At 46.9% G+C, this 26739-nt stretch overlaps 2 protein-coding genes across 2 annotated transcripts; both read right to left on the bottom strand.

Annotated features, from left to right (window-relative positions):
- Positions 1–6173: 6173 nt before the first annotated feature.
- Positions 6174–26108, bottom strand: LOC120298396 (zinc finger protein 470-like). The gene is given in 4 exon segments (XM_039322136.1): positions 6174–6700; positions 6703–6815; positions 19661–19667; positions 24704–26108. Coding segments are annotated over 4 exon segments (1134 nt in total). The 5' UTR covers positions 25191–26108.
- LOC120298395 (arylacetamide deacetylase-like 3) lies at positions 11447–12972 on the bottom strand. The gene has a single exon (XM_039322134.1). The coding sequence runs from the start codon at positions 12819–12821 to the stop codon at positions 12000–12002; it is 822 nt and encodes a 273-aa protein (XP_039178068.1). The 5' UTR covers positions 12822–12972; the 3' UTR covers positions 11447–11999.
- Positions 26109–26739: the final 631 nt, after the last annotated feature.

Here is a 26739-nt window from a genome sequence, read left to right as displayed (position 1 = left end):
TTTTGAGATGACAACAGCCTCAACAAGGTTTCATGCCGAGTGGATTTTGCCATTTCAGTTGTAATTTGGTATTTTTGCTTCTGATGGTCAGAGGCAGATCAGTTCAACTAAAATTGTCTAAAATCGCCGTCATAGCAGTGTTCCAATATCTCAGGGGCTGCCACAAATAAGAGGGAGCCAAACTATTCTCCAAAGTGCCTGAGGGCAGGACAAGAAGCAACGGATGGAAACTAACCAAGGAGAGAAGCAACCTACAGCTAAGGAGAAAGTTCTTGACAATTAGAACAATTAACCAGTGGAACAATCTGCCTCCCGATTGGACAATTATTTGTCTGAAATGGTATAGGGCAACTTGGGGGGAGGGGAAAACAGGGCTACATGCATGCAGCTTGACTTGTACAAGTAGCGAGCTGGCACACACAGCTTGATTGTAAGTTGACCTGTATATGCCCATGCATGCAAGCCCACTTGTGCAAGTTGCACACACACAATGGCTGGCCGCTCACGTAGCTCGGTTGCGAATAGGCCACAGCCCAATAGTAGGCCACACTCCAGGGACTGGGGACCCCAATATAGGGTTTCCTGCCTGAGCAGGAGGTTGGACTAGAAGATCTCCAAGGTCCCTTCCAATCCAGAGCCCTGAAATGCAGTTCTTTGCCCTTCCTTAATAATGGGACATTTGTAGATGGGGAAATTGCAACAATCAGTATCGGGTAGTTTTATGTTTGCAAGGTTGAGGTATTAAGCAAAGACACATGGTGAACAAACAAGCTTCTTTATTGATCTCTTCTTACAACCAGCAACAGCAAAATGGCACGCAGGCCATTTATAGAGTCCTGAACCCAGACAGTGTCAGCCAATAGGAAGCTGGCTGTTTTCGCGCCTTGCGCATGCGTGCAAGGCTGGCGACAGCCAGTCTGGTCCCAGGCAGCTTTTGGTCTGCCCGGGACCATTTGCAACATTGCTGAGCCTGCTGAATGCTTCAGCAGGCTCAGGACACAACAGGTAGAATCTCTGTAATTAAGATGAAAGTGTAAGAACATCCTGGTAGTGCTTCACAAAAGCCAAGAAACAGGAATGTTGAACAGTCAACAAGTTTAATGCACTGTGTTGACATAAAGTTAGCACTGGAAACTAACTTCCAGTGAACCTGCTTCCAGTGCCTTAAATACAGCCACCTACCACGCCCAGAGCGCACCCCCCAATTACCACCCGTGACCATACTCCACCCTCGCCTAGCCCAACCCCAGTTGATAACCCACACCCCACCAATAACCTAATTAACACTGCTGCGCTCTCCTGCCCCAGTCCACGCCCCACACATAGAAGTGAAATGAACAAAGCCGGAAACACTCTGCTTTACCGTCCAGTCCTCTGCTCCAACGTCCACTAATGACAGACCCAGCGACACTTGGAAGTCCAATAAACATAAGTACGATGCAGCCTCCCCTCCGTTCGCCACGTTTCGTCCGTGCTGTTGTTACTAGTCATCTAAGTATATCAATTACTAGCCATCCTAGCTGGTCACATGGGCTCATCAGCTGCCGCTCTAGGAATCCCGGTGTCCCATCTCGGTGGTTGCAATAGCAGTGCGAAACACGGAGCTGCTGCTCTAGGAATCCCGGTTGCCCATCTCGGTGGTTGCAATGGCGGCGCGAAACGCGGACCCGCCGGATCAGCTGTTGGGGCCTCTCCACTGTTGCCATTGTGTGAGCCGGTAACGGGGCCACTGGAGGGTGGGTGGTGCGCTGGGTCTGATATTCGGCCCCCCTCACCACATGTCCCCCTGGAAGAAAGCATACTAAGATGAGTAAGGCCTTTTGTCATGCACATGAAGAGTTATTCGGCCCCTCCCCAGGTTTGAGTGGAAATTTCCTATGGTATCTACGAATCAGGTCGGGAGCAAAGACATCCCCCTTCCACACCCAGGAGGCATCGGACAGGGGATATCCCTTCCATAAGATTAGATAATAAAGTTTACCCCCCTTCACCTGCGAATCCAGGATATCTTGTACTTCATACCGCCCTGGGGTGATGGGCCCTGGGGTTTGTTCTTGGGGTTTCTCCCTTACAGGTTTCAACAAGCTTACGTGAAAGACTGGATGCACCTTATCATGCAAACTCGGTAAATGAAGCTTCACCGTCACCGGATTAATAATCTGGACTATGCGGAAGGATCCGATGTACTTTGGTGCTAGTTTTTTGCACGGCACCTGCAACTTTATATATTTAGTCGATAAATACACTAGATCCCCCACCCAAAACTGAACCTGTAAGCTACGAGTTTTATCCGCCTGGTGTTTAGTTGCTTGTTCTGCTTTTATCAGGGCCTTTTTCACTGTACCCCATACCTCACCTACGTGGTTAAACCATTCATTGGGGTGACGAGGCTGGGATTCCTGGGACCCACACTCTGGCATCGGGACAAAGTCGCGTCCATACACCACCTGAAATGGTGTGAGGCCGGTGCTCTTATGTACTGCGTTATTATATGCGACGTCCGCTAATGGCACCAATTCCACCCAATTCGACTGTTGATAGGATACGTAGCTCCTCAGATATCGCTCGACAGCAGCATTGGCCCACTCCACTGCCCCGTTGGTACTGGGATGATACGCAGAGCTGAGACCTTGAGCAGTACCAATGAATCGAAGGAACTGACGCCAGAATTGAGCCGTAAATTGTACGCCACGGTCCGAAATAATTTGACGAGGTGCCCCATGCAAACGATAAGTATGTGTTCAAAACATTCTGGCCAGTCCTCTTGCCAACGGCAATCCCTTACAGCGTATGAAATGGGCTTGTTTTGAAAACAAGTCAACCACTGTCCATATAATGGTGTAACCCTGTACCTCCGGTAAGTCAACTATAAAATCCATTCCAATGTCCTGCCATGGCTGATTTGGATCAGATACTGGTTGTAACAGTCCCACTGGTTTTTTGGGTACTACCTTTGATTGTGCACAGATGTGACAGCCCTTCACATAAGTTTCAATGTCTCTTCTCATTCCAGGCCACCAAAATTGACGTCTGGCTAGGTGTAACGTCTTCAGGAAACCGAAATGGCCGGCTAATTTAGCATCATGACAACGGTGATACACGCGATCTCGTAATCCCTGGGGAATATATAGTCTATTGCCATACCATGCTAAACCAGTCCGGTTTGTAAGTAACCCGGGATTATTCAACAACCAAGGATCTTGTAATAAAGCTGTTCTCACCTCATCCTCAAACGATGTCGTTTTCGCGCAGGAATCTACATGCAGATCTCCGACGCTATAAGGGGGCATAATGGCCTGGACCACCTCCTCCCTCGTACTATCATATTGCGGTAGGCGAGAGAGGGCATCCGCTAGGAAATTTCTCCCCCCTGGAATGACTTTAAGTTGGAATCGGAAACGTTGGAAATATTGCACCCAACGCACGTGTTTAGGAGACAACCGCCCAGGCGTTTGTAGAACTGCTAGATTCTGGTGGTCTGTCCACACTTCAAAGAGATGTTGTGCCCACTCCAGTAAATGGCGCCAGGTGGATAAGGCCCATCTAACTTACTGCAAGAACGTCCTGGTAGTGCTTCACAAAAGCCAAGAAACAGGAACATTGAACAATCAACAAGTTTAATGCACTGTGTTGACATTAAGTTAGCACTGGAAGTAACCTCCTTCCAGTGCCTTAAATACAGCCACCTACCACGCCCAGAGCACACACCCCAATTACCACCCATGACCATACTCCACCCTCGCCTAGCCCAACCCCAGTTGATAACCCACACCCCACCAATAACTTAATTAACAATGCTGTGCTCTCCTGCCCCAGTCCACGCCCCACACATAGAAGTGAAATGAACAAAGCCGGCAACACTCTGCTTTACCGTCCAGTCCTCTGCTCCAACGTCCACTAATGACAGACCCAGCGACACTTGGAAGTCCAATAAACATAAGTACGAAGCAGCCTCCCCTCCGTTCGCCGCGTTTCGTCCGTGCTGTTGTTACTAGCCATCTAAGTATATCAATTACTAGCCATCCTAGCTGGTCACGTGGGCTCATCAGCTGCCGCTCTAGGAATCGTGGTTTCCCATCTCGGTGGTTGCAATAGCAGTGCAAAACACGGAGCTGCCGCTCTAGGAATCCCGGTTGCCCATCTCGGTGGTTGCAATGGCGGCGCAAAACGCGGACCCGCCGGATCAGCTGTTGGGGCCTCTCCAATGTTGCCATTGTGTGAGCCGGTAACGGGGCTACTGGAGGGTGGGTGGTGCGCTGGGTCTGACAGAAAGTTTTACCAATGATGCTTTTTTTGTTTCAGATTCCAGAGTCCAGCTAGACATAACAACACTAAAACGTAGCATGAAAATCAAGGTTATTGAGCCAGAGCTGATAAAGAATTGGCGGGCTGGAGAGCTGGAGAAGAACCCCACACTTCAAGCTAATTGGGGAATGTGATTTATGACTGTTAATTGGAGGAGGGAGGGAATTGTGCTTTGATACTATGTGCCGGGGGGGGGGGGGAATTCAGTTTTTGGCTTCGATTATGTAAGTGCCGGTATTATGCTACTCGAATAAAAGATCCTTTAAGGTAAACAAGGCCTCAAAGTTCTTTTGAAGAGTGTCATCTGTCGGAACCATGACAGGGGGTGTAAATCAGACGTAAGTTACTTTTTTCAGTGCTGTTGTAACTTTGAACGGTCACTAAGCAAACTGCTGTAAGTCGGGGAATACCTATATACGCAAATAGAAATTCATAAAGTGGAAAGGTGATTGGGGAAAAAGGAAGGGAAGAAAAAAAAGAGCTGGGAATGCTGATGGTGGCCCTTGGGGAGGGGGCTGAGCTGTGCCCTGGGGAGGATCATGGTTTCCTTGCCCCCCCCTTTGGAAGCTACTCTGGCATTCCCTTGTGTCTTCTCTGGCTGCCACACCTGTTGCAAAATGGCCTGTGGGAGAGAACTGGAGAGTCCAATCTCGGCATTCTTCAAATCAGCAGGAAGAGAAGAGCAGTCACAACAGTGGTGACAAGGCCCCAGCAAAGTCAGTGAAAGCATTGCCTGCAGGAGTGCAAGCTGGCCACATGGATTTACAGAAGACAATAACAGAGTTGGAAGAGACCTTGGAGGTCTTCTAGTCCAACCCTCTATAGAAACAAGGGGCGCTATACCATTCCCGACAAATGGTTGTCCAATCTCTTCTTGAAAACCTCCAGTGATGGAGCACCCCCACTAAACTTCTGGAAGCAAGCTATTCCATTGATTAATTTGTTCTGACTGTCAGGAAATTTCTCCTTAGTTCTAGGTTGCTTCTCTGCTTTTTAGTTTCTATCCGTTGCTTCTTGTCCTGCCTTCTGGTGCTTTGGAAAATAGATTTACCCCCTCTTCTTTGTGGCAGCCCCTCAAATAATGGAACACTGTCTCAAGGATGAAACTTTGGCAGCTATGTTCCTCTGCCTTTCAACTTGCCTTTAGAGTAAGAGGGGGGGGGTCTTACTTTCCAGTAGATTAGATGGAAACATGAAATTTGTACAATTCCGCTGAAGACTTTGAGAACCTGAAACCTTTTCAAGGACACAAGAACAGGTGTGGATTTGAAGCAGACAGTTCCCATAACAAACAGAACTTGTTTATATGGACTACGTAAGACATTGGGGGTTTGGCTGGGAAAACTATTGCTTAAGGCTATGAATTGGTGTTAGAACCTCAGAGTTAGTTTTGTTTCAGCAAAATCAATCAACTTAATAAACAATAAGATTTTTGGAAACAGAATGAACTTGGAGTTTTATTTGGATTCTCGAGCTGAATATTGACACACTGCTATCATGTCACCCCTAGTCCTTATTTTCATTAAACTAGACATACCTAATTCCTGCAACTGTTCTTCATATGTTTTAACCTCCAGTCCCCTAATCATCTTTGTTGCTCTTCTCTGCACTCTTTCTAGAATCTCAAAATCTTTTTTGTACCATGGCAACCAAAACTGGATGCAGTATTCCAAGTGTCGTCTTACCAAGGCATTGTAAACCCTTATTAACACTTCACATGATCTTGATTCTATCCCTCTATTAAGGCAGCCTAGAATTGTGTTGGCTTTGTTGGCGGCTGCAGCACACTGCTTGCTCATATTTAAATGATTGTCAACTAGGACAATCCCTCTCACAGTTAGTACTATTGAGCCAAGTACCACTAAATGTTAGCTTTCAAGCGCCACTAAACCATTTGCAGGATTTGGTGGAAAGACTAACACGGCCATCCCCGTGTTAAGCATTTGGGGAGACTCTTCTGGAAGCTTCCCGTCAGTGTGCACCCTTTGATGCAAAGTCAGGGTTGTGCTCTGGGTGAAGCTTTTCCCACACTCGGAGCAGGTGTAGGGCTTCTCCCCAGTGTGGGTTCTCTTATGTCTAATAAGGCTGGACTGAACCCGAAAGCTCTTCCCACAGTCCGTGCAGCCGTACGGCTTCTCCTCCATGTGCATTCGCTGATGCGCATTGAGGCAGCCCCTGTGACTGAAGCTCTTCCCGCACTCGTAGCATTTGTAGGGCCTCTCCCCCGTGTGAACCCTTTGGTGCTGAATGAGACTCGGTTTGTCGGAAAAAGTCTTGTTGCAATCGGCGCACTGATGCGGCTTCTCTCCTTTGTGGATCTTCTGATGCCTCACAAAGTTGGTGCTCTTGTTGAAACTTTTCCCGCACTCCAAGCACTGGTACGGCTTCTCCCCATGTGGATAATTTGATGGCAGGCAAGGTGGGCGCTCTGAACGAAGCTCTTCCCACACTCTAAACATGTATATGGCTTTTCTCCAGTGTGGATGATCTCGTGGGACGTCAGATGGGCGCTGCGACTGAAGGACTTCCCGCATTCCAAGCATTTATACAACTTCTCCACTTTAGGGATTCTTGGCGGTGTCAGCAGGTTGGATGGACCATGAAAGCTTTTGCTGAAATCGGAGGGTTGATGTTGTCCATCAGCATGGACAGCCTGATACGATGGAGGAATTAAAGAAACTAGAAACTTCTCTCGGTTTTCCAGAAATGTATATGAACTCTCTCCTTCAGAAAGCATTTCCCTGTCTCTGGAGTTCTTCCCCAAAATACCTTTCTGGGATTCAATCTCTGCAGATATTTCCCAGTGATCACTGAGACATCCATTTCTTTCCTCTCCTTCCTTTTTTTTTTTTGCTGCAGTGAGATTTGATGGAACTCTCCAATGGAACGAGGAAGGGGTTTATCGATCCATTCTTCTTGTTGGCTTCCTTCTTGGTGTGAGGGTTGAATTCGGTTCCAGACTTTCTCTTCAAAGAGTTCCTGCTCAATTTCTTCAGAGAAATTCCCACATAGTTTCCCCTCTGATTCACTTTTCCATTCAGATCCTGTTGGAATAAAGATTGGGAGATGGTTAGAGCTCACACCAAACTATTTAGAAGTAGACTCTCTGGGAATATTTGGGGTTCCCCATTAAATAACAATAATGAGGAAAAAAAGTTCTGGATAATGGATGTCCATGGAGGTTTTCAGTCATCCAGGTCATGGTTGCCCCAAAGGTGCTTTTTCAAGAGGCAACTGGACTTTGTTGTGAACTATATAAATAACCAAGTCCATAATGCGCTTTAACTCCCCTTTAACATAGGTATAAACAAATTAAAAATAAACATAATAATATAAACAAGTCGATATCCTAATTATTAAACAATACAATATCCAAATTATTAAACTATACTAATACTAAAGATAATAATAAAACTAATAAAAATTCTACTATAATAAACTATTAATAGTAATAATACTCTAAAATTTACTCATAAACTAAAATATGCTATGTTTTTTGCTATTTCAGTTAGTTAGTAGTGGAAATATAAATTTCCAAGCCGGGAGTATTCTGAACCATATAGCTCTATGTAACCTCGTATAGCTCTATGTAACCCTGACTAGAGAGCATGTATCAGTATGTCAGTGGAAGGAGTTTCTAAAGGGCATTGGGAGACTTCCTGGACACAAGCCAGATTGGAATGTCTTTGTCTGAAAGAAGCATGGGCTATCAGATGTCACCCAATGAGCCTGCGCCGTTATAAAGATGGTATGGAAGAGAGCATCATCCTTTTACCTGTAGGAATGGACAAAAGATGTAATTTCCAGAAGTAACAACACAGCATGAATGCAAGTAATCTTTGTAATCTTTCTGATCAAAATATATTTCTTTTTGTTATGAAACCATTTCTACTGAGTTATCTATCTGACTTGATTTAAAGAAGGCGTTTTTAACTCACAGTCTGAATAGAGTATGTAGTGGGAGGGGGGTGAGCTGAAGCTGCAGCAGCACCAGAGAGGCCCGGGGGAGAATCAGCTGGAGCTGCAGTGTTGCTGGGGCTCTGCTGAAGCCCTGGGATCGGCCCGTGTGGCTCCAGCTGATTGGGGCTTCCAACTGCCTCGGGGTGGCTGGCAGCTGCACGCAGTCTTCAGGGGAAGAGTCAGCTGGAGCTGTGAGGCTGCCGTGGCTTGGCAGGAACCCCAGAATCAGCACATGCAGCTCCAGTCAATGAGTGCTGTGTGAAAAAGCCAGCCAGGCAGTGAGTGAACGCATGGGGGAGAGGAGAATATAAAAAGGAGGGGTTTGGGTAGAAAGGAGGAGTGAGAGAGCAGAGAAGGCAATAGGGAGGAGAGATGTCGGTGGGACAAGCCTGAAGGAGAGAAGGGGATGGCATAAGTGAGGCTTCTGTGGAGGAAGCCTGAGGGAGAGAAGGAGTCAGCAACTGGCCCTTTGAGGGCAACCATAATGCTGATGAGGCCCTCAATGAAATTGAGTTTGACACCCTTGCTCTACATGAAACCTTTGGGAGTGGCCCTTTCCCCCCACCATGGGGCAAAGTCTCCTCCTCCTGGTGCCATCCTGTTGTCCCTCTTAAAAACAACTTTAGGGAATTCCAGGAGAGAAAGGCTGCTTGGCTTAAAGGAAACTCTTCTGCAAAGTCAAGTGCAGGTAGTCCTCAAGCTACAACAGTTCATTCAGTGACTGTTTGAAGTTATAACGTCATCCCCGCAGTCATGTGATCAAAATTTGGATGCTGCTGATGATAATGATAATGTTGGAAGGGACCTTGGAGGTCTTCTAGTCCAACTCTCTGCTCAGGCAGCAAACCTATATATGGGGTCCCCAACCCCCGGTCTGTGGACCGGTACCAGGCTGCAGCATGCCAGCAACTGGGCCACACAAACAAGCAACGGCCCATCCATGGGATGCAGGCAGCACACAAAACCACACACCCTCCAGTCCATGGAAAAACCTCTCTCCATGGAACCAGTCCCTGGTGCCCAAAAGATTGGGGACCTTTGCCTTATACCATTTCAGATAAATGGCTGTCCAGTCTCTTCTTAAAAACTTCCAGTGTTGGAGCATTCACAGCTTCTGGAGGCAGGTTGTTCCACTGATTAATTGTTCTAACTGTCAGGAAGTTTCTCCTTAGTTCCAGGTTGCTTCTCTCCTTGATTAGTTTCCATCCATGGTTTCTTGTCCAGCCTTCTGGTGCTTTGGAGAATAGACTGACTTCCTCTTCTCTCTGGAAACCCCTGAAATATTGGAACACTGCTATCATGTGACACCTAGTCCTTCTCTTCATTAAACTAGACAAGATATTTCTTTGGATGGTTCATATTTATGACAGTTGCAGTGTGCCGGAATCATGTGATTACCTCTTGTGAACTTCTGACAAGCAAAGTCAATGAGGAAACTAGATTCACAACGGTGTTACTAACTTAACAACTGCAGTGATTCATTTAACAAACACAGCAAGAGAGGTTGTAAAATGGGGCAAAATTCACTTAACAACTGTCTAACTGAGCAACAGAAATTTTGGGCTCAATTGCATTTGTAAGTCGAGGACTACCTGGGTTTTCACAGACCCATTCTGGCTTGTCCGATGAGGCAGTTGCTGTTTTGCCTAATTCAGGTTGAGGACGAATCTGGGGCTTGGTTCATCTTTCCTCTCCACATTTTCCTCTTCTTTTTTAAGATATTTAATTTAATAGCAGGAGCAGTGAAGGGTTGGACAATGAATCAGAACACACAGTTATAGCTGATTGGTTGAAGAGGGCTGGCTACTGTATGAGGCAATCTAAGCTTTGATTGGTTACCTTGAGTGAAAAGGGGGAGGTTCTTTGTTTCCCGCCTTTTTTCCTCTGAGTGCCCTCTATAATTTACCTCATAATACGTTGATTTACCTGATATGCTGCTGTTTGCCTGATTATCTTATTTACTATTAATATGTTTATTAATATAAAACTATGTGTTTTGTGTCAGCATCTCTGCCTCCATTTGGACACCAGCTGTCCAATTCCCTAACATTTTTCCCTGCAGTCCCTGATCGCAGAAGAGCTGAGGAGAGGGACACACACACACACACACACACACACACACACACTGTTTCATGAGGGGCTGGCAGTCTTCGGCCCACCGAACGGACTTGCTAGTTCGTGCCCTTCCAACACACACACAGACACGGACCAACACGCCCCATTCTGTCAACATAGCCATGCCTTTACAACACCTCTGCGCCATCTTCCCCTTTTCTCTCCTTGCCCTTTGCAGTGGGCAAAAATGAATCTGAAATGAAATAGAAATGAAACAGACTGGGATTTGTTTCTTGAGTCTTTACTGAAGCTCAAAAGGTTTACATGAAGTCAGTTGTCACTATTCTAGAAGCTCAGCAACCGGGGACCACCTGCAGCTAAAGCAAAGGTGGAGCAAGGAAAGCGGATACAGGAAGAGTTGAGATGGAAGCGTCAACAAGGAGAGGTCCCTTAAGATCTTACTGCATTAGTCTTGTTGGAGAGAAATGCCTCTTCAGAGACAGAGGAAAGGAAGGCACGGTTCAAGGCAAGGTCCTGTTAGGAAACAGAACCTATGCCAACGGGTGAGGGGGGCTAGCACAATAGGCCTCCAGAGCTTTTGGGGGCTGATTCCCTTTTTTCGTTCATTTTTTGGTCTGCCTGTGGGAATAATGGTTCCTGAAAGAGCTGCACTGGGTTTTCCATGACAAATGAAGGCACATATACATCTCCCAGGATAACGTTGCAAGATCCAATCTGGGTCGGTCACCAGGACCAGAGGTTTACTGTTCTGAGCATTCAGACCCGTGCCGGAGCCCATCCTCAGGAAACCTCTCTTTACTGGAATACAGGTAGTCCTTGACTTGCAACACTTCGTTTAGTGACTGTTCAAAGTTACAGCGGCACTGAAAAAAGTGATTATAACCGTTTTTCACACTTAAGACCGCTGCAGTATCCCCAGAGTCATATGATCAAAATTCCGACACTTGGCGACTGACTCATATTTATGATGGTTGCAGTGTCCTGGGGTCATGTAATTACTTTTTGCTGCCTTCTGTCAATGGGGAAGTCAGATTCACTTAACAACCGTGTTACTAACTTAACAACTATAGTGATTCACTTAACAACTCTGACAAGAAAGACCGTAAAATGAGGCAAATTCACTTAGCAACAGAAATTTTGGGCTCAATTGTTATCGTTAGTCGAGGACTACCTATATGCACTTTGGGCCATTCTGTGAGTCGCAATTATGTGATGCCTTCCTATTGGTTCATTGGGGTGTTGATGGCTGGTGATGGGCTGTTGTTTCCTTGTGCTGTCATGTTCAACATTCTCCACAAGTTTGATATTCCAAAGACCACTGTCCTGACTATAGGGAGGAGGAGAGCGCAAAAGTTAGACGTCTGGCCACTCTCCCAATGGTTCCTCGGTGCCACTTAGACTGTCATATGGGAAATTCTCTTTTTTGGGTAAGAGGGAAAACCACCGTTTCCTGCACAGCCTGACACCAGGCTACCTGAGTGGTGGGCTATGAACGAGCTGGAGAGGGCAAGGATGTGTCTCTTCAAAGGGTTGGTGGACCATCTTCAGGTCAGTTAAGCAGGACAGATGAATGAAATTATAGGGTATAACCTCTTCAGATCCAGATCTGTAAGGCAAGGGCTAGATGAACAAGGAAGAGGAACGAGGCTGTTTGATTTCTAGAATCGTTCTAGGAATTGGATTACACTATTCATACTCTTCCTCGTACTTGGAAACTGGATTGACCCCATATCTATCAGCGAGGTGATCCCATGGAATCCGTCCTTGAGGTGAAGCCAGGTGACAGGGACACCATTGTCTTCCAGCCTCTTCTTATAGAGCAAGCCATCATCTCGGAAAATGTCATATTCGCAGGTTAAGAGGAAAGTCTCTGGAAACTGCTGGATGACGGCATCTTCCGCCAGGAGTGGGGAAAATATGGGGTCGAAAACTGTTTTGTATTTTTGGAAAAGATCTTCTGAAAACGGACCAGGTACAAACGGCACGTAACCCCGGCCTTTAAATTCCTCCGGAATATGTTCCGCACTGATCCATTTCTGATACTTTGCCATGAGTTCCTGCGGGACATGAGCATTGGCCATAATTTCATTGACCCCGGCATCAGTTCCCGACAGATAAACTGTGGCAAGACGAACAGCCTCTTTCTTGACTAAGAGGGGAATAAACTGGTTTTGCTGGTAAGAAGGTAAATTTAAATCCAGGCCTTGTAGGAAAGGATAGATTAGTATGTGGGCCCGGGGCTGTGGCAGGTCCTTTGTCATCAGAAGTTGCTGAGCAGTGCTGGCAACAAGTGTGCCTCCGCTGCTGTCGCCAGCCAGCACGATCCGTTTCGGGTCCACCCCGTAGTCCTGCGCATTCTTCAGAAAATGTGATACGGCAGTGTAGCAGCTGAGTTGTTGAGCTGGATAGGGGTGCTCTGGCGCCAAGGGGTATCTGAAGCAACAGTCAGTCAAAATACAATCTTTCAAATGCACTGGCATTCCTATTATGAAGATGAATATATTATAGCTGCCCCACCCCAAAAAGACTGGGCAGCATGCAACAACCAATAGAAGCAGTCCTCGACTTACAACAGTTCATTTAATAACTGTTGAAAATTACAACATCACTGAAAAAAGTGACTTAGGACCGTTTTTCACATGACCGTTGCAGCATCCCTGTGGTCACATGATCAAAATTAGGGCGCCTGGCAACTGATAGTTATGACAGCTGCAGTGTCTCAGGCTCATGTGATCCCATTTTGTGACCTTCTGACAAGCAAAGTCAGTGGGATTCAGTTAACAACTGTGGCATTTTATGTTAAGACATAAAATGGGGCACTTAACAACTGTCTCACAAAACAACAGAAAGTTTGGGCTCAGTTGTGATTGTAAGTCAAAGACTAGCTGTAATTCTGTAAACTACTCTGAAGTAACCCGCGGCATCCTTGTTGGTTCCTTATTGCTGTCAGTATTTCAGCACAGGGCTTTTCAGCTGGTGAAACGCGTACCACCTGTGGCAGGTGGTACGGGACCATCCTAGAAGTGGTAGTGGGGGGAGGGGAATGAGCTGAACTGGCGGCAGCACCGCACAAGCCTGAACGAGAGACGGCTGGAGCTGCAGGGCTGTCAGGGCTCAGCAGAAGCGCCAAGATCAGCCCTGGATTTCAGCTCTTTCCTTTGCGGGGAGGGGGCCAGGAGGAGGGAGGAGGCTTCCATGTTCCTCAAATCTGGGGCAAAGCAAAGCAACAGGAACCAGAAATTGTCAATCACCTGGCTGACAGTGGCTGCACTGCGCTGGAAGCGCAAGGCAGAGGTGCCCTGAAAACGGACCAGAGAGAAAGCAGAGCAGAAGGGAAATGTGAAAAAAAAAACCAAAACCCACCTCCAGACAGCCTTTTCCCCTCCTTTCTGAACACCCTGATGGTCCCCTGGGATGGGCGAGGGAGGCAGCAAGAGGAGAGGGGCGCCGCCTGCTACGGGGCTTCGATCTGTACTTCATCTTGGATAAGTAAGTGGCCGGGTGTCGCGGTGTCTGTGCAGGATGAGGCTGGGCTGCACGGGACGCTTTGTTCTGGGTAGGGTTGCAGCAGCCCTGGCAGTTTTTCAAAACTCCGCAGCAGTTTTGGAGAAAAAACGCCTGGCGGATGTCGCGTTCCTCTTTCCTCTGGAGAAGGTTGAAGGAAAAAGTTTGGCTCCTTCACTGGTTTCTCTTTTTTTGGGGGGGGAGTTTATTTATTTATTTATTTATTTTTAATATTTATATGCCGCCCAATCCCGAAGGACTCAGGGCAGAGTTTAGCAAAGAGCAGCTGTCAGCTTTAGCCTGTCTGATTAGACTTACAAAGGCCTGTTTCCAAAGGAAATCCCTCGCTCGGCTTCCCTCGTGGGATGCAATCCCCGCGGAGCAACCGTTTAAGACAGGGGAGGGCAACCTGGGCTCTTTTATGACTGGTGGACTTCAACTCCCAGAATTCCTGAGGCAGCCATGCTGAGGGGAAAGGGAGAGGTTTCCAAGCTGAGCCAGGCTGGCTCAGGAATTCTGGGAGTTGAAGTCCACGAGTCATCAAAGAGCCAAGGTTCCCCACTCCTGGTTTGAGATCTCTGAACTCCAGAGTTAATCTGAAACTTGCTCCATGGCTGTGATGGATCATTGATTCAATCAATAATTAGAAGTTAGCATCTAGATACCCATGAAAAAGAAATACCTTTGGGAAATATTAAACAGGCAGGAACAATAGGAAAAGAGGTAGAAAGCCTAGGCCCAGAAACCAACTATTACAAATACGAAAGGCTGCTCCAAAAGAAACATCCATTTCCCTCTCTTAGAAAAGTCAAGCCAAAAAACAAAAGTACCAGAGAAGAGTCTCTCTCTCTCTCTCTCTCTCTCTCTCTCTCTCTCTCTCTCTCTCTCTCTCTCTCTCTCTTTCTCTCTCCCCTCTCCTCTCCTCTCTCTTCCTCCCCCACCTGTGATAAGCACTAGCCTTGAACAAACCAAAAGAAAGCTGACAGGTTTGCCCTATCTCAGTGATGGCGAACCTTTTAGAGACCGAGTGCCCAAACTGCAACCCAAAACCCACTTATCCATCGTTGAGTGCCGGGTGGGTGTGGCCCATTGGCTGGGTGTGGCTGCGGTGGTAACGGAAGACTGGGTGGGACTAAAAAGTTCAATCAAGCAATTCCAACTTTGCAAGATCTTTTTTTTTCCTGCAAGAAGCTGAAATTGACTGAACCTTTTTTTTTTTTGCACATGGCAGCAGAGGCCTAAAGCGAAAAGGTTTTATAAAACCCAGCTGAAGGCCTAGGACTCGGGCGATAGAACGCATGCCCACAGAGAGGGCTCTGTGTGCCGCCTCTGGCACCCGTGCCATAGGTTCGCCACCACTGCCCTATATACACATAGAAACCAATAACAGGATTAACCCCAGACACACCAGCGCCTACAACAAGATTAACCTAGATACACAAAAACCTCATCAACAAGTTATTTCCTTCCCTGGGTCATAGGATTAATCAATCCTGCTGAAAGGGAAAAAAACCAAGCTAGGAAATTAAGAAGAACAAACTTCTTATAAATCTCATCAAAACTTAAAATAGGAAAAAGAGTATAAATTGTACCATGCATTTAGGTGATTTTTACTAGCTAGTCCAGAAGTCATTGCTGAATCACTTCTCTGTCTGGCTTCTGTAGTAAAATCCACTTTCTGGCAGTTTGCTTCGCTCAGTCTCAACTATTTTTATTTTTATTTATTTTGAGCCTATTTCAGTATTTTCCTCTTAAGTCTGAGTTACTCCCAGTTGCTTTGTTCTCCATTAATGAAATGCACATTCCCTCTCCTTTTTTTCTATTTTTGCTGCTTTTTCTGCAGCTGCAGGAATTGTATCCAGGGAGGAAATAAAATGCTTGCTCATGTTATTTGTCCTACAACTGACAGGATGCATTCTGTTTGCATAAGAGGTTTGGGGCTGTATTCTTAAATATTGTAACTTTGGACAGTCACTAAATGAACTGTTCTAAGTCTAGGACTAGACTTCGCCCAGCCTGGTTGGAAAAGCGCCCAGACGGGGAGAGAGAGCGAGAGAGAGAGCGAGAGAGAGAGAGCCAAGAGGGTGACAGCACTGGCAGAGCTTAATTCAGCTTCCTCCACAGAAAAGGCCGCGAAGCAGCGCAGCCTCCCTTAGGAGATGCTCGACAGAAACGAATCTGGCACTGCAACGGTCCCCAGTTCGAAGCTGTGCGGAGATGGATAGAGGAGCGGTGTCTAGGTTCCTATGACCATCGGAAATATGTGTTTTCCGATGGTCTTAGGCGACCCCTTTGAGAACCTCTGGTCTAGAGAGAGAGAGAGGTTATGGCAGTTGGCTTTTGTGCCTTCTGTGACACAAGTCAGCTTGAGCTCACTTACCCGATGCATGCGATCACAGTGTCACTTTGCCGGGCAATGAAGTGGCACAGCCTTTCGTGGGATCCTGAAATATCACAAAGAATTGTTTGAATTGATGTTCAGATGAGAATGTCCCATTTCTCCCACCCCTAACTTGTATGTTTTTATCTGAGCACATGCATTTTTCCCCTTTGGTCCTTGGCATGCTGCAGAAGAATCAGGGTACCCCTTAGGCCAGGGATGGCGAACCCTTTAGAGACCGAGTGCCCAAACCACAATCCAAAACCGACTTATTCATCACAAAGTGCCAAGGCCGCATTGGGGGTAGGCGTAGCCCACTGGGTGGGTGTGGTTGCTGTGGTCATGGCAGATTGAGTGGGCATGGCTGGGGTGGGTGTGGCCATTTTGATGTTGCTTGTGGGGGGATGCCTGTGGGGGCTGGCAGAATTGGGGGAGATCCAGGGGGTCTCTGGTGGATGTGGCGTTGGCAGGAGGTTCGTCCTGAGGGGTGAGGCAGGGGTAGGGCGGGGGTGCCATTGCTGCAGGGCAAGGCGAGACAGGGGCGGCTGCTGCCTGATACCATCAGCCCCCGCACACAGGCCAGCGACGCATGGGGGCGTGCTCTACCACCTCTACTTGAGCTTGCTAGCCAGCTGCTTCACCTCCTTTGTGCTGGGTGGGGTTGCCGCTCTGGGTGCCAGCGGCGGCCTAATGGACCTATGCAAGCTGACGATGGCGGCAAGTGTGCCACAGAGAGGGCGCTAAGTGCCGCCTCTGGCACGCGTGCCATAGGTTCGCCATCACTGCCTTAAGCCAAACATTTGTCCGTCCTTCTTTCATATCAATCAAACAATTATTTGGAAAACCTACGGGGGCTTCCAAACAAGCCTGCTCCTCCGTGGATCCAGACAAGTCCTCGTCTGTTCTCTGGACTTGCTCTTTTGGGACAACAGACCATCACCGGCACTCTGTCAAAAAGCATTTCCTTGACAATCAAGTCAGATGGTTTCCTGGGATGTATTCCATTCCAAAGGAGCCTCCATATGAAAAATTCATGGCAGATGCCAAGTTTATCCAGAATCCTGGCCTGCACAGGGGAAAGACAAGAAAGAAACCAAAGAATAACACACAAAGGATCTGTTTAGATCACCGGTTCTCAACCTATGGGTGGCGACCCCATTTGGGGTCGATCGTCCATTTTACGGGGGTCACCAAAGAAGGCGATCTGCCATTTTCCCCCCTCAGGGGGCGCCGCCGTGCATGCGCACCGCGCATGGGGGCGCCGCCGCACAGCGCATGGGGCGCCACCGCGCATGCGCGCTGCGCATGCACGGCACGTTTGTGTGATGGGGGTCGCCGTCACACAAACGTTGAGAACCACTGGTTTAGATGCTATCCAGAGTGAGTTCTAATAAAAGAGAATATTTGGAGCTCAGGGTTGAAAGGAGGGGTCCTTGGTGCTCTCTGAGCTTGCTTGTGCATCCTCAGGTACACCAAGTGTAGGACTGTGCCATTCAGCCGAACCAACTGAAAGCAAAGCTAGAGTCCAAAGGCAGAGACTTACCAGTCCGAAAAGAATTCTTACAAACAAATAGAGAAGGCGCAGTTTTCTCCCCTGGCTGATTCCTGGCGGGATATGCATGCCGATGATATTAAAGTAAAGGATCCACCCGAGGAATAACAACGTGATTGAAATGCAAAAGTAAAATACCAACATCCACAGGGTTTGGCCCAATATCGTTTCCATGGTGGAAAGGTCCTGAGATCAGAGATGGGATTTCTTTTCCCCTATCTGGCCAAAGAAAATTGTCTTAAAGCTTAATTTGCTTTCTTCTTGGTCCGTGAGCTCTATATTGCCCTGTAGTTCTTTTAACAATAGGTGACACGTACACCACGATGCCTTCTCTTATACCATTTCAACAGGTATGATCAGTCAACTGATCATTTTTTTTATTCACTATTTAACTGGACCAACAAGTTCTGAACAAACAGATCTCTTTCAAAAGTCTTTCTCTTGAGGGTTACATCATCCAAGATCGGTTGAGTTTACTTTATGATCACCCCACAGATTAAATGAGGAGGTTCATTTATCTGTATTCCTTAATTATGGCTTTCAGAGGCACACTGTAATCTGAGTGAGCTTCTGGGCACCACGTTCCCTGACACAGAAAAATGACTTTACACAGATTTTGAGATGACAACAGCCTCAACAAGGTTTAATGCCGAGTGGATTTTGCCATTTGAGTTGTAATTTGGTATTTTTGCTTCTGCTGGTCAGAGGCAGATCAGTTCAACTAAAATTGTCTAAAATCGCCGTCATAGCAGTGTTCCAATATCTCAGGGGCTGCCACAAAGAAAAGGGAGTCAAGCTATTCTCCAAAGTGCCTTAGGGCAGGACAAGAAGCAACGGATGGAAACTAACCAAGGAGAGAAGCAACCTACAACTAAGGAGAAACTTCTTGACAATTAGAACAATTAACCAGTGGAACAATCTGCCTCCCGATTGGACAATTATTTGTCTGAAATGGTATAGGGAAGCTTGGGGGGAGGGGAAAACAGGGCTACATGCATGCAGCTTGACTTGTACAAGTAGCGGGCTGGCACACACAGCTTGATTGTAAGTTGACCTGTATATGCCCATGCATGCAAGCCCACTTGTGCAAGTTGCACACACACAATGGCTGGCCGCTCACGTAGCTCGGTTGCGAATAGGCCACAGCCCAATAGTAGGCCACAATCCAGGGACTGGGGACCCCAATATAGGGTTTCCTGCCTGAGCAGGGGGTTGGACTAGAAGATCTCCAAGGTCCCTTCCAATCCAGAGCCCTGAAATGCAGTTCTTTGCCCTTCCTTAATAATGGGACATTTGTAGATGGGGAAATTGCAACAATCACTATCGGGTAGTTTTATGTTTGCAAGGTTGAGGTATTAAGCAAAGACACATGGTGAACAAACAAGCTTCTTTATTGATCTCTTCTTACAACCAGCAACAGCAAAATGGCACGCAGGCCATTTATAGAGTCCTGAACCCAGACAGTGTCAGCCAATAGGAAGCTGGCTGTTTTCGCGCCTTGCGCATGCGTGCAAGGCTGCCGACAGCCAGTCTGGTCCCAGGCAGCTTTTGGTCTGCCCGGGACCATTTGCAACATTGCTGAGCCTGCTGAATGCTTCAGCAGGCTCAGGACACAACAGGTAGAATCTCTGTAATTAAGATGAAAGTGTAAGAACGTCCTGGTAGTGCTTCACAAAAGCCAAGAAACAGGAATGTTGAACAGTCAACAAGTTTAATGCACTGTGTTGACATAAAGTTAGCACTGGAAGCTAACTTCCAGTGAACCTGCTTCCAGTGCCTTAAATACAGCCACCTACCACGCCCAGAGCGCACCCCCCAATTACCACCCGTGACCATACTCCACCCTCGCCTAGCCCAACCCCAGTTGATAACCCACACCCCACCAATAACCTAATTAACAATGCTGCGCTCTCCTGCCCCAGTCCACGCCCCACACATAGAAGTGAAATGAACAAAGCCGGAAACACTCTGCTTTACCGTCCAGTCCTCTGCTCCAACGTCCACTAATGACAGACCCAGCGACACTTGGAAGTCCAATAAACATAAGTACGATGCAGCCTCCCCTCCGTTCGCCACGTTTCGTCCGTGCTGTTGTTACTAGCCATCTAAGTATATCAATTACTAGCCATCCTAGCTGGTCACATGGGCTCATCAGCTGCCGCTCTAGGAATCCCGGTTTCCCATCTCGGTGGTTGCAATAGCAGTGCGAAACACGGAGCTGCTGCTCTAGGAATCCCGGTTGCCCATCTCGGTGGTTGCAATGGCGGCGCGAAACGCGGACCCGCCGGATCAGCTGTTGGGGCCTCTCCAATGTTGCCATTGTGTGAGCCGGTAACGGGGCCACTGGAGGGTGGGTGGTGCGCTGGGTCTGATATTCGGCCCCCCTCACCACATGTCCCCCTGGAAGAAAGCATACTAAGATGAGTAAGGCCTTTTGTCATGCACATGAAGAGTTATTCGGCCCCTCCCCAGGTTTGCGTGGAAATTTCCTATGGTATCTACGAATCAGGTCGGGAGCAAAGACATCCCCCTTCCACACCCAGGAGGCATCGGACAGGGGATATCCCTTCCATAAGATTAGATAATAAAGTTTACCCCCCTTCACCTGCGAATCCAGGATATCTTGTACTTCATACCGCCCTGGGGTGATGGGCCCTGGGGTTTGTTCTTGGGGTTTCTCCCTTACAGGTTTCAACAAGCTTACGTGAAAGACTGGATGCACCTTATCATGCAAACTCGGTAAATGAAGCTTCACCGTCACCGGATTAATAATCTGGACTATGCGGAAGGGTCCGATGTACTTTGGTGCTAGTTTTTTGCACGGCACCTGCAACTTTATATATTTAGTCGATAAATACACTAGATCCCCCACCCAAAACTGAACCTGTAAGCTACGAGTTTTATCCGCCTGGTGTTTAGTTGCTTGTTCTGCTTTTATCAGGGCCTTTTTCACTGTACCCCATACCTCACCTACGTGGTTAAACCATTCATTGGGGTGACGAGGCTGGGATTCCTGGGACCCACACTCTGGCATCAGGACAAAGTCGCGTCCATACACCACCTGAAATGGTGTGAGGCCGGTGCTCTTATGTACTGCGTTATTATATGCGACTTCCGCTAATGGCACCAATTCCACCCAATTCGACTGTTGATAGGATACGTAGCTCCTCAGATATCGCTCGACAGCAGCATTGGCCCACTCCACTGCCCCGTTGGTACTGGGATGATACGCAGAGCTGAGACCTTGAGCAGTACCAATGAATCGAAGGAACTGACGCCAGAATTGAGCCGTAAATTGTACGCCACGGTCCGAAATAATTTGACGAGGTGCCCCATGCAAACGATAAATATGTGTTAAAAACATTCTGGCCAGTCTTCTTGCCAACGGCAATCCCTTACAGGGTATGAAATGGGCTTGTTTTGAAAACAAGTCAACCACTGTCCATATAATGGTGTAACCCTGTACCTCCGGTAAGTCAACTATAAAATCCATTCCAATGTCCTGCCATGGCTGATTTGGATCAGATACTGGTTGTAACAGTCCCACTGGTTTTTTGGGTACTACCTTTGATTGTGCACAGATGTGACAGCCCTTCACATAAGTTTCAATGTCTCTTCTCATTCCAGGCCACCAAAATTGACGTCTGGCTAGGTGTAACGTCTTCAGGAAACCGAAATGGCCGGCTAATTTAGCATCATGACAACGGTGATAAACGCAATCTCGTAATCCCTGGGGAATATATAGTCTATTGCCATACCATGCTAAACCATTCCGGTTTGTAAGTAACCCGGGATTATTCAACAACCAAGGATCTTGTAATAAAGCTGTTCTCACCTCATCCTCAAACGATGTCGTTTTCGCGCAGGAATCTACATGCAGATCTCCGACGCTATAAGGGGGCATAATGGCCTGGACCACCTCCTCCCTCGTACTATCATATTGCGGTAGGCGAGAGAGGGCATCCGCTAGGAAATTTCTCCCCCCTGGAACGACTTTAAGTTGGAATCGGAAACGTTGGAAATATTGCACCCAACGCACGTGTTTAGGAGACAACCGCCCAGGCGTTTGTAGAACTGCTAGATTCTGGTGGTCTGTCCACACTTCAAAGAGATGTTGTGCCCACTCCAGTAAATGGCGCCAGGTGGATAAGGCCCATCTAACTTACTGCAAGAACGTCCTGGTAGTGCTTCACAAAAGCCAAGAAACAGGAACATTGAACAATCAACAAGTTTAATGCACTGTGTTGACATTAAGTTAGCACTGGAAGTAACCTCCTTCCAGTGCCTTAAATACAGCCACCTACCACGCCCAGAGCACACACCCCAATTACCACCCATGACCATACTCCACCCTCGCCTAGCCCAACCCCAGTTGATAACCCACACCCCACCAATAACTTAATTAACAATGCTGTGCTCTCCTGCCCCAGTCCACGCCCCACACATAGAAGTGAAATGAACAAAGCCGGCAACACTCTGCTTTACCGTCCAGTCCTCTGCTCCAACGTCCACTAATGACAGACCCAGCGACACTTGGAAGTCCAAAAAACATAAGTACGAAGAAGCCTCCCCTCCGTTCACCGCGTTTCGTCTGTGCTGTTGTTACTAGCCATCTAAGTATATCAATTACTAGCCATCCTAGCTAGTCACATGGGCTCATCAGCTGCCGCTCTAGGAATCCCGGTTTCCCATCTCGGTGGTTGCAATAGCAGTGCGAAACACGGAGCTGCCACTCTAGGAATCCCGGTTGCCCATCTCCGTGGTTGCAATGGCGGCGCGAAACGCGGACCCACCGGATCAGCTGTTGGGGCCTCTCCAATGTTGCCATTGTGTGAGCCGGTAACGGGGCTACTGGAGGGTGGGTGGTGCGCTGGGTCTGACAGAAAGTTTTACCAACAATGCTTTTTTTGTTTCAGATTCCAGAGTCCAGCTAGACATAACAACACTAAAACGTAGCGTGAGAATCAAGGTTATTGAGCCAGAGCTGATAAAGAATTGGCAGGCTGGAGAGCTGGAGAAGAACCCCACACTTCAAGCTAATTGGGGAATGTGATTTATGACTGTTAATTGGACGAGGGAGGGAATTGTGCTTTGATACTATGTGCCGGGGGGGGGGAATTCAGTTTTTGGCTTCGATTATGTAAGTGCCGGTATTATGCTACTCGAATAAAAGATCCTTTAAGGTAAACAATGCCTCAAAGTTCTTTTGAAGAGTGTCATCTGTCGGAACCATGACAGGGGGTGTAAATCAGACGTAAGTTACTTTTTTCAGTGCTGTTGTAACTTTGAACGGTCACTAAGCAAACTGCTGTAAGTCGGGGAATACCTATATACGCAAATAGAAATTCATAAAGTGGAAAGGTGATTGGGGAAGAAGGAAGGGAAGAAAAAAAGAGCTGGGAATGCTGATGGTGGCCCTCGGGGAGGGGGCTGAGCTGTGCCCTGGGGAGGATCATGGTTTCCTTGCCCCCCCCACCTTTGGAAGCTACTCTGGCATTCTCTTGTGTCTTCTCTGGTTGCCACACCTGTTGCAAGATGGCCTGTGGGAGAGAACTGGAGAGTCCAATCTCGGCATTCTTCAAATCAGCAGGCAGAGAAGAGCAGTCACAACAGTGGTGACAGGGCCCCAGCAAAGTCAGTGAAAGCATTGCCTGCAGGAGTGCAAGCTGGCCACATGGATTTACAGAAGACAATAACGGAAGAGATCTTGGAGGTCTTCTAGTCCAACCCTCTATAGAAACAAGGGGCCCTATAACATTCCTGACAAATGGTTGTCCAATCTCTTCTTGAAAACCTCCAGTGATGGAGCACTCCCATTAAACTTCTGGAAGCAAGCTATTCCATTGATTAATTTGTTCTGACTTTCAGGAAATTTCTCCTTAGTTCTAGGTTGCTTCTCTGCTTGTTAGTTTCTATCCATTGCTTCTTGTCCTGCCTTCTGGTGCTTTGGAAAATAGGTTTACCCCCTCTTCTTTGTGGCAGCCCCTCAAATAATGGAACACTGTCTCAAGGATGAAACTTTGACAGCTATGTTCCTCTGCATTTCAACTTGCCTTTAGAGTAAGGGGGGAGGGAGTCTTACTTTCCAGTGGATTAGATGGGAAAATGAAATTTGTACAATTCCGCTGAAGACTGTGAGAACCTGAAACCTTTTCAAGGACACCAGAACAGGTGTGGATTTGAAGCAGACAGTTCCCATAACAAACACAACTTGTTTATACGGACTACGTAAGACATTGGGGGTTTGGCTGGGAAAATTATTGTTTAAGTCTATGAATTGGTGTTAGAACCTCAGAGTTAGTTTTGTTTCAGCAAAATCAATCAACTTAATAAACAGTAAGATTTTTGGAAACAGAATGAAGCTGGAGCTTTATTTGGATTCTCGAGCTGGCTGTTGACACACTGCTATCATGTCACCCCTAGTCCTTATTTTCATTAAACTAGACATACCCAATTCCTGCAACTGTTCTTCATATGTTTTAACCTCCAGTCCCCTAATCATCTTTGTTGCTCTTCTCTGCACTCTTTCTAGAATCTCAACGTCTTTTTGTACCGTGGCAACCAAAACTGGATGCAGTATTCCAAGTGTGGTCTTACCAAGGCATTGTAAACCCTTATTAACACTTCACATGATATTGATTCTATCCCTCTATTAAGGCAGCCTAGAATTGTGTTGGCTTGGTTGGCGGCTGCAGCACACTGCTGGCTCATATTTAAATGATTGTCCACCAGGACAATCCCTCTCACAGTTAGTACTATTGAGCCAAGTACCACTAAATGTTAGCTTTCAAGTGCCACTAAATCATTTGCAGGATTTGGTGGAAAGACTAACATGGCCATCCCTGTGTTAAGTATTTGGGGAGACTCTTCTGGAAGCTTCCCGTCGGTGTGCACCCTTTGATGCAAAGTCAGGTTTGTGCTCTGGCTGAAGCTTTTCCCACACTCGGAGCAGGTGTAGGGTTTCTCCCCGGTGTGGGTTCTCTTATGTCTAATAAGGCTGGACTGATCCCGAAAGCTCTTCCCACAGTCCTTGCAGCCGTACGGCTTCTCCCCCGTGTGCATCCGCTGATGCGCATTGAGGCTGCCCCTATGACTGAAACTCTTCCCACACTCGTAACATTTGTATGGCCTCTCCCCCGTGTGAACCCTTTGGTGCTGAATGAGACTCGGTTTGTCAGAAAAAGTCTTGTTGCAATCGGCGCACTGATGCGGCTTCTCTCCTTTGTGGATCTTCTGATGCCTCACGAAGTTGGTGCTCTTGTTGAAACTTTTCCCGCATTCCGAGCACTGGTACGGCTTCTCCCCTGTGTGGATAATTTGATGGGAGGCGAGGTGGGCGCTCTGAACGAAGCTCTTCCCACACTCTAAACACGTATACGGCTTTTCTCCGGTGTGGATGATCTGGTGGGACATCAGATGGGCGCTGCGACTGAAGGACTTCCCGCATTCCAAGCATTTATACAACTTCTCCACTTTAGGGATTCTCGGCGGTGTCAGCAGGTTGGATGGACCATGAAAGCTTTTGCTGAAATCGGAGGGTTGATGTTGTCCATCAGCATGGACAGCCTGATACGATGGAGGAATAAAGGAACTAGAAACTTCTCTTGGTTTTCCAGAAATGCATATGAACTCTCTTCTTTATAAAGTATTTCCCTGTCTCTGGTGTTCTTCCCCAAAATACTTTTCTGGGATTCAATCTCGGCAGATATTTCCCAGGGATCACTGAGACATCCATTTCTTTCCTCTCCTTCCTGGTTTTTTTTTTTTTTTTTTTTGCTGCAGTGAGATTTGATGGAACTCTCCAACGGAACAAGGAAGGGGTTTATCGATCCATTCTTCTTGTTGGCTTCCTTCTTGGTGTGAGGGTTGAATTCGGTTCCAGACTTTCTCTTCAAAGGGTTCCTGCTCAGTTTCTTCAGAGAAATTCCCACATAGTTGCCCCTCTGTTACACTTTTCCATTCAGATCCTGTTGGAATTAAGATTGGGAGATGGTTAGAGCTCACACCAAACTATTTAGAAGTAGACTCTCTGAGAATATTTGGGGTTCCCCATTAAATAACAATAATGAGGGAAAAAAGTTCTGGATAATGGATGTCCATGGAGGTTTTCAGTCATCCAGGTCACGGTTGTCCCAAAGGTGCTTTTTCAAGAGGCAACTGGACTTTGTTGTGAAAGTCCAGCTGCCTCTTGAAAAATCACCTTTGGGGCTTCTGGAAGGTGGGCGTGGCAAAACCAGGAGACAGCAGACGACAAGAGAAAGAACTGGATTAGATGGAGAAATGAAATTTCTACAATTCCGCTAAAGACTGTGAGAACATGAAACCTTTTCTTTTTTTTATTGAAAAGTTTTATAAAAATTACAGTATACACCCCAAAGCCCACCCACCCGAACCCCCCCTCTCCCTCCCCCACTTCCCAGAGCTGAGTACAGGGTTGGAGGGATGGGATTTACTTTTTGGATGGCATGCCTATTTAATTTATAATAAAAAGGTTGATAGGGTCTTTAGATCTCATATCTTAAGAATTTCTTTACTTTGGGTTTGGAAGAAATACTATAGAAGTGATTCAAGAATTCCATTATGGGCTATTCCATGGCATGCAATAGAAGGAATAAGGAGAGGAGTTAAGATGGATATTACTTCTTATACACAATTACTTAAGTGGGATGGTAAAAATTGGCAATTAAAATCTATGGATGAATTAGTACAAGAAAATATTATTTATTCATGGTTTCAGTATAGACAATTATTGGAAAGGTGGAAGATAGATTATAAGGTGGGCTTGCTTAGAGAGGATGAGACTTTGTTAAAACAAATTAGAGATCAAAGTCAAACCCATATTAAAAGAATTGATGGTGTCTTGGTGGAACTGGACTCAGAAGCAGAGCTAGTTAAAGATTGTATGGTTAAGTGGGCACAAAATTTTGATGAACCAATTTTATTAGATACTTGGGAGATTATT

This window comes from Crotalus tigris, unplaced genomic scaffold (genome assembly GCF_016545835.1).
Source record: "Crotalus tigris isolate CLP2741 ecotype Arizona unplaced genomic scaffold, ASM1654583v1 scf7180000023853.46361, whole genome shotgun sequence".
Lineage (NCBI taxonomy): Eukaryota > Metazoa > Chordata > Lepidosauria > Squamata > Viperidae > Crotalus > Crotalus tigris.
This window is presented reverse-complemented; position numbering and strand designations above follow the sequence as displayed.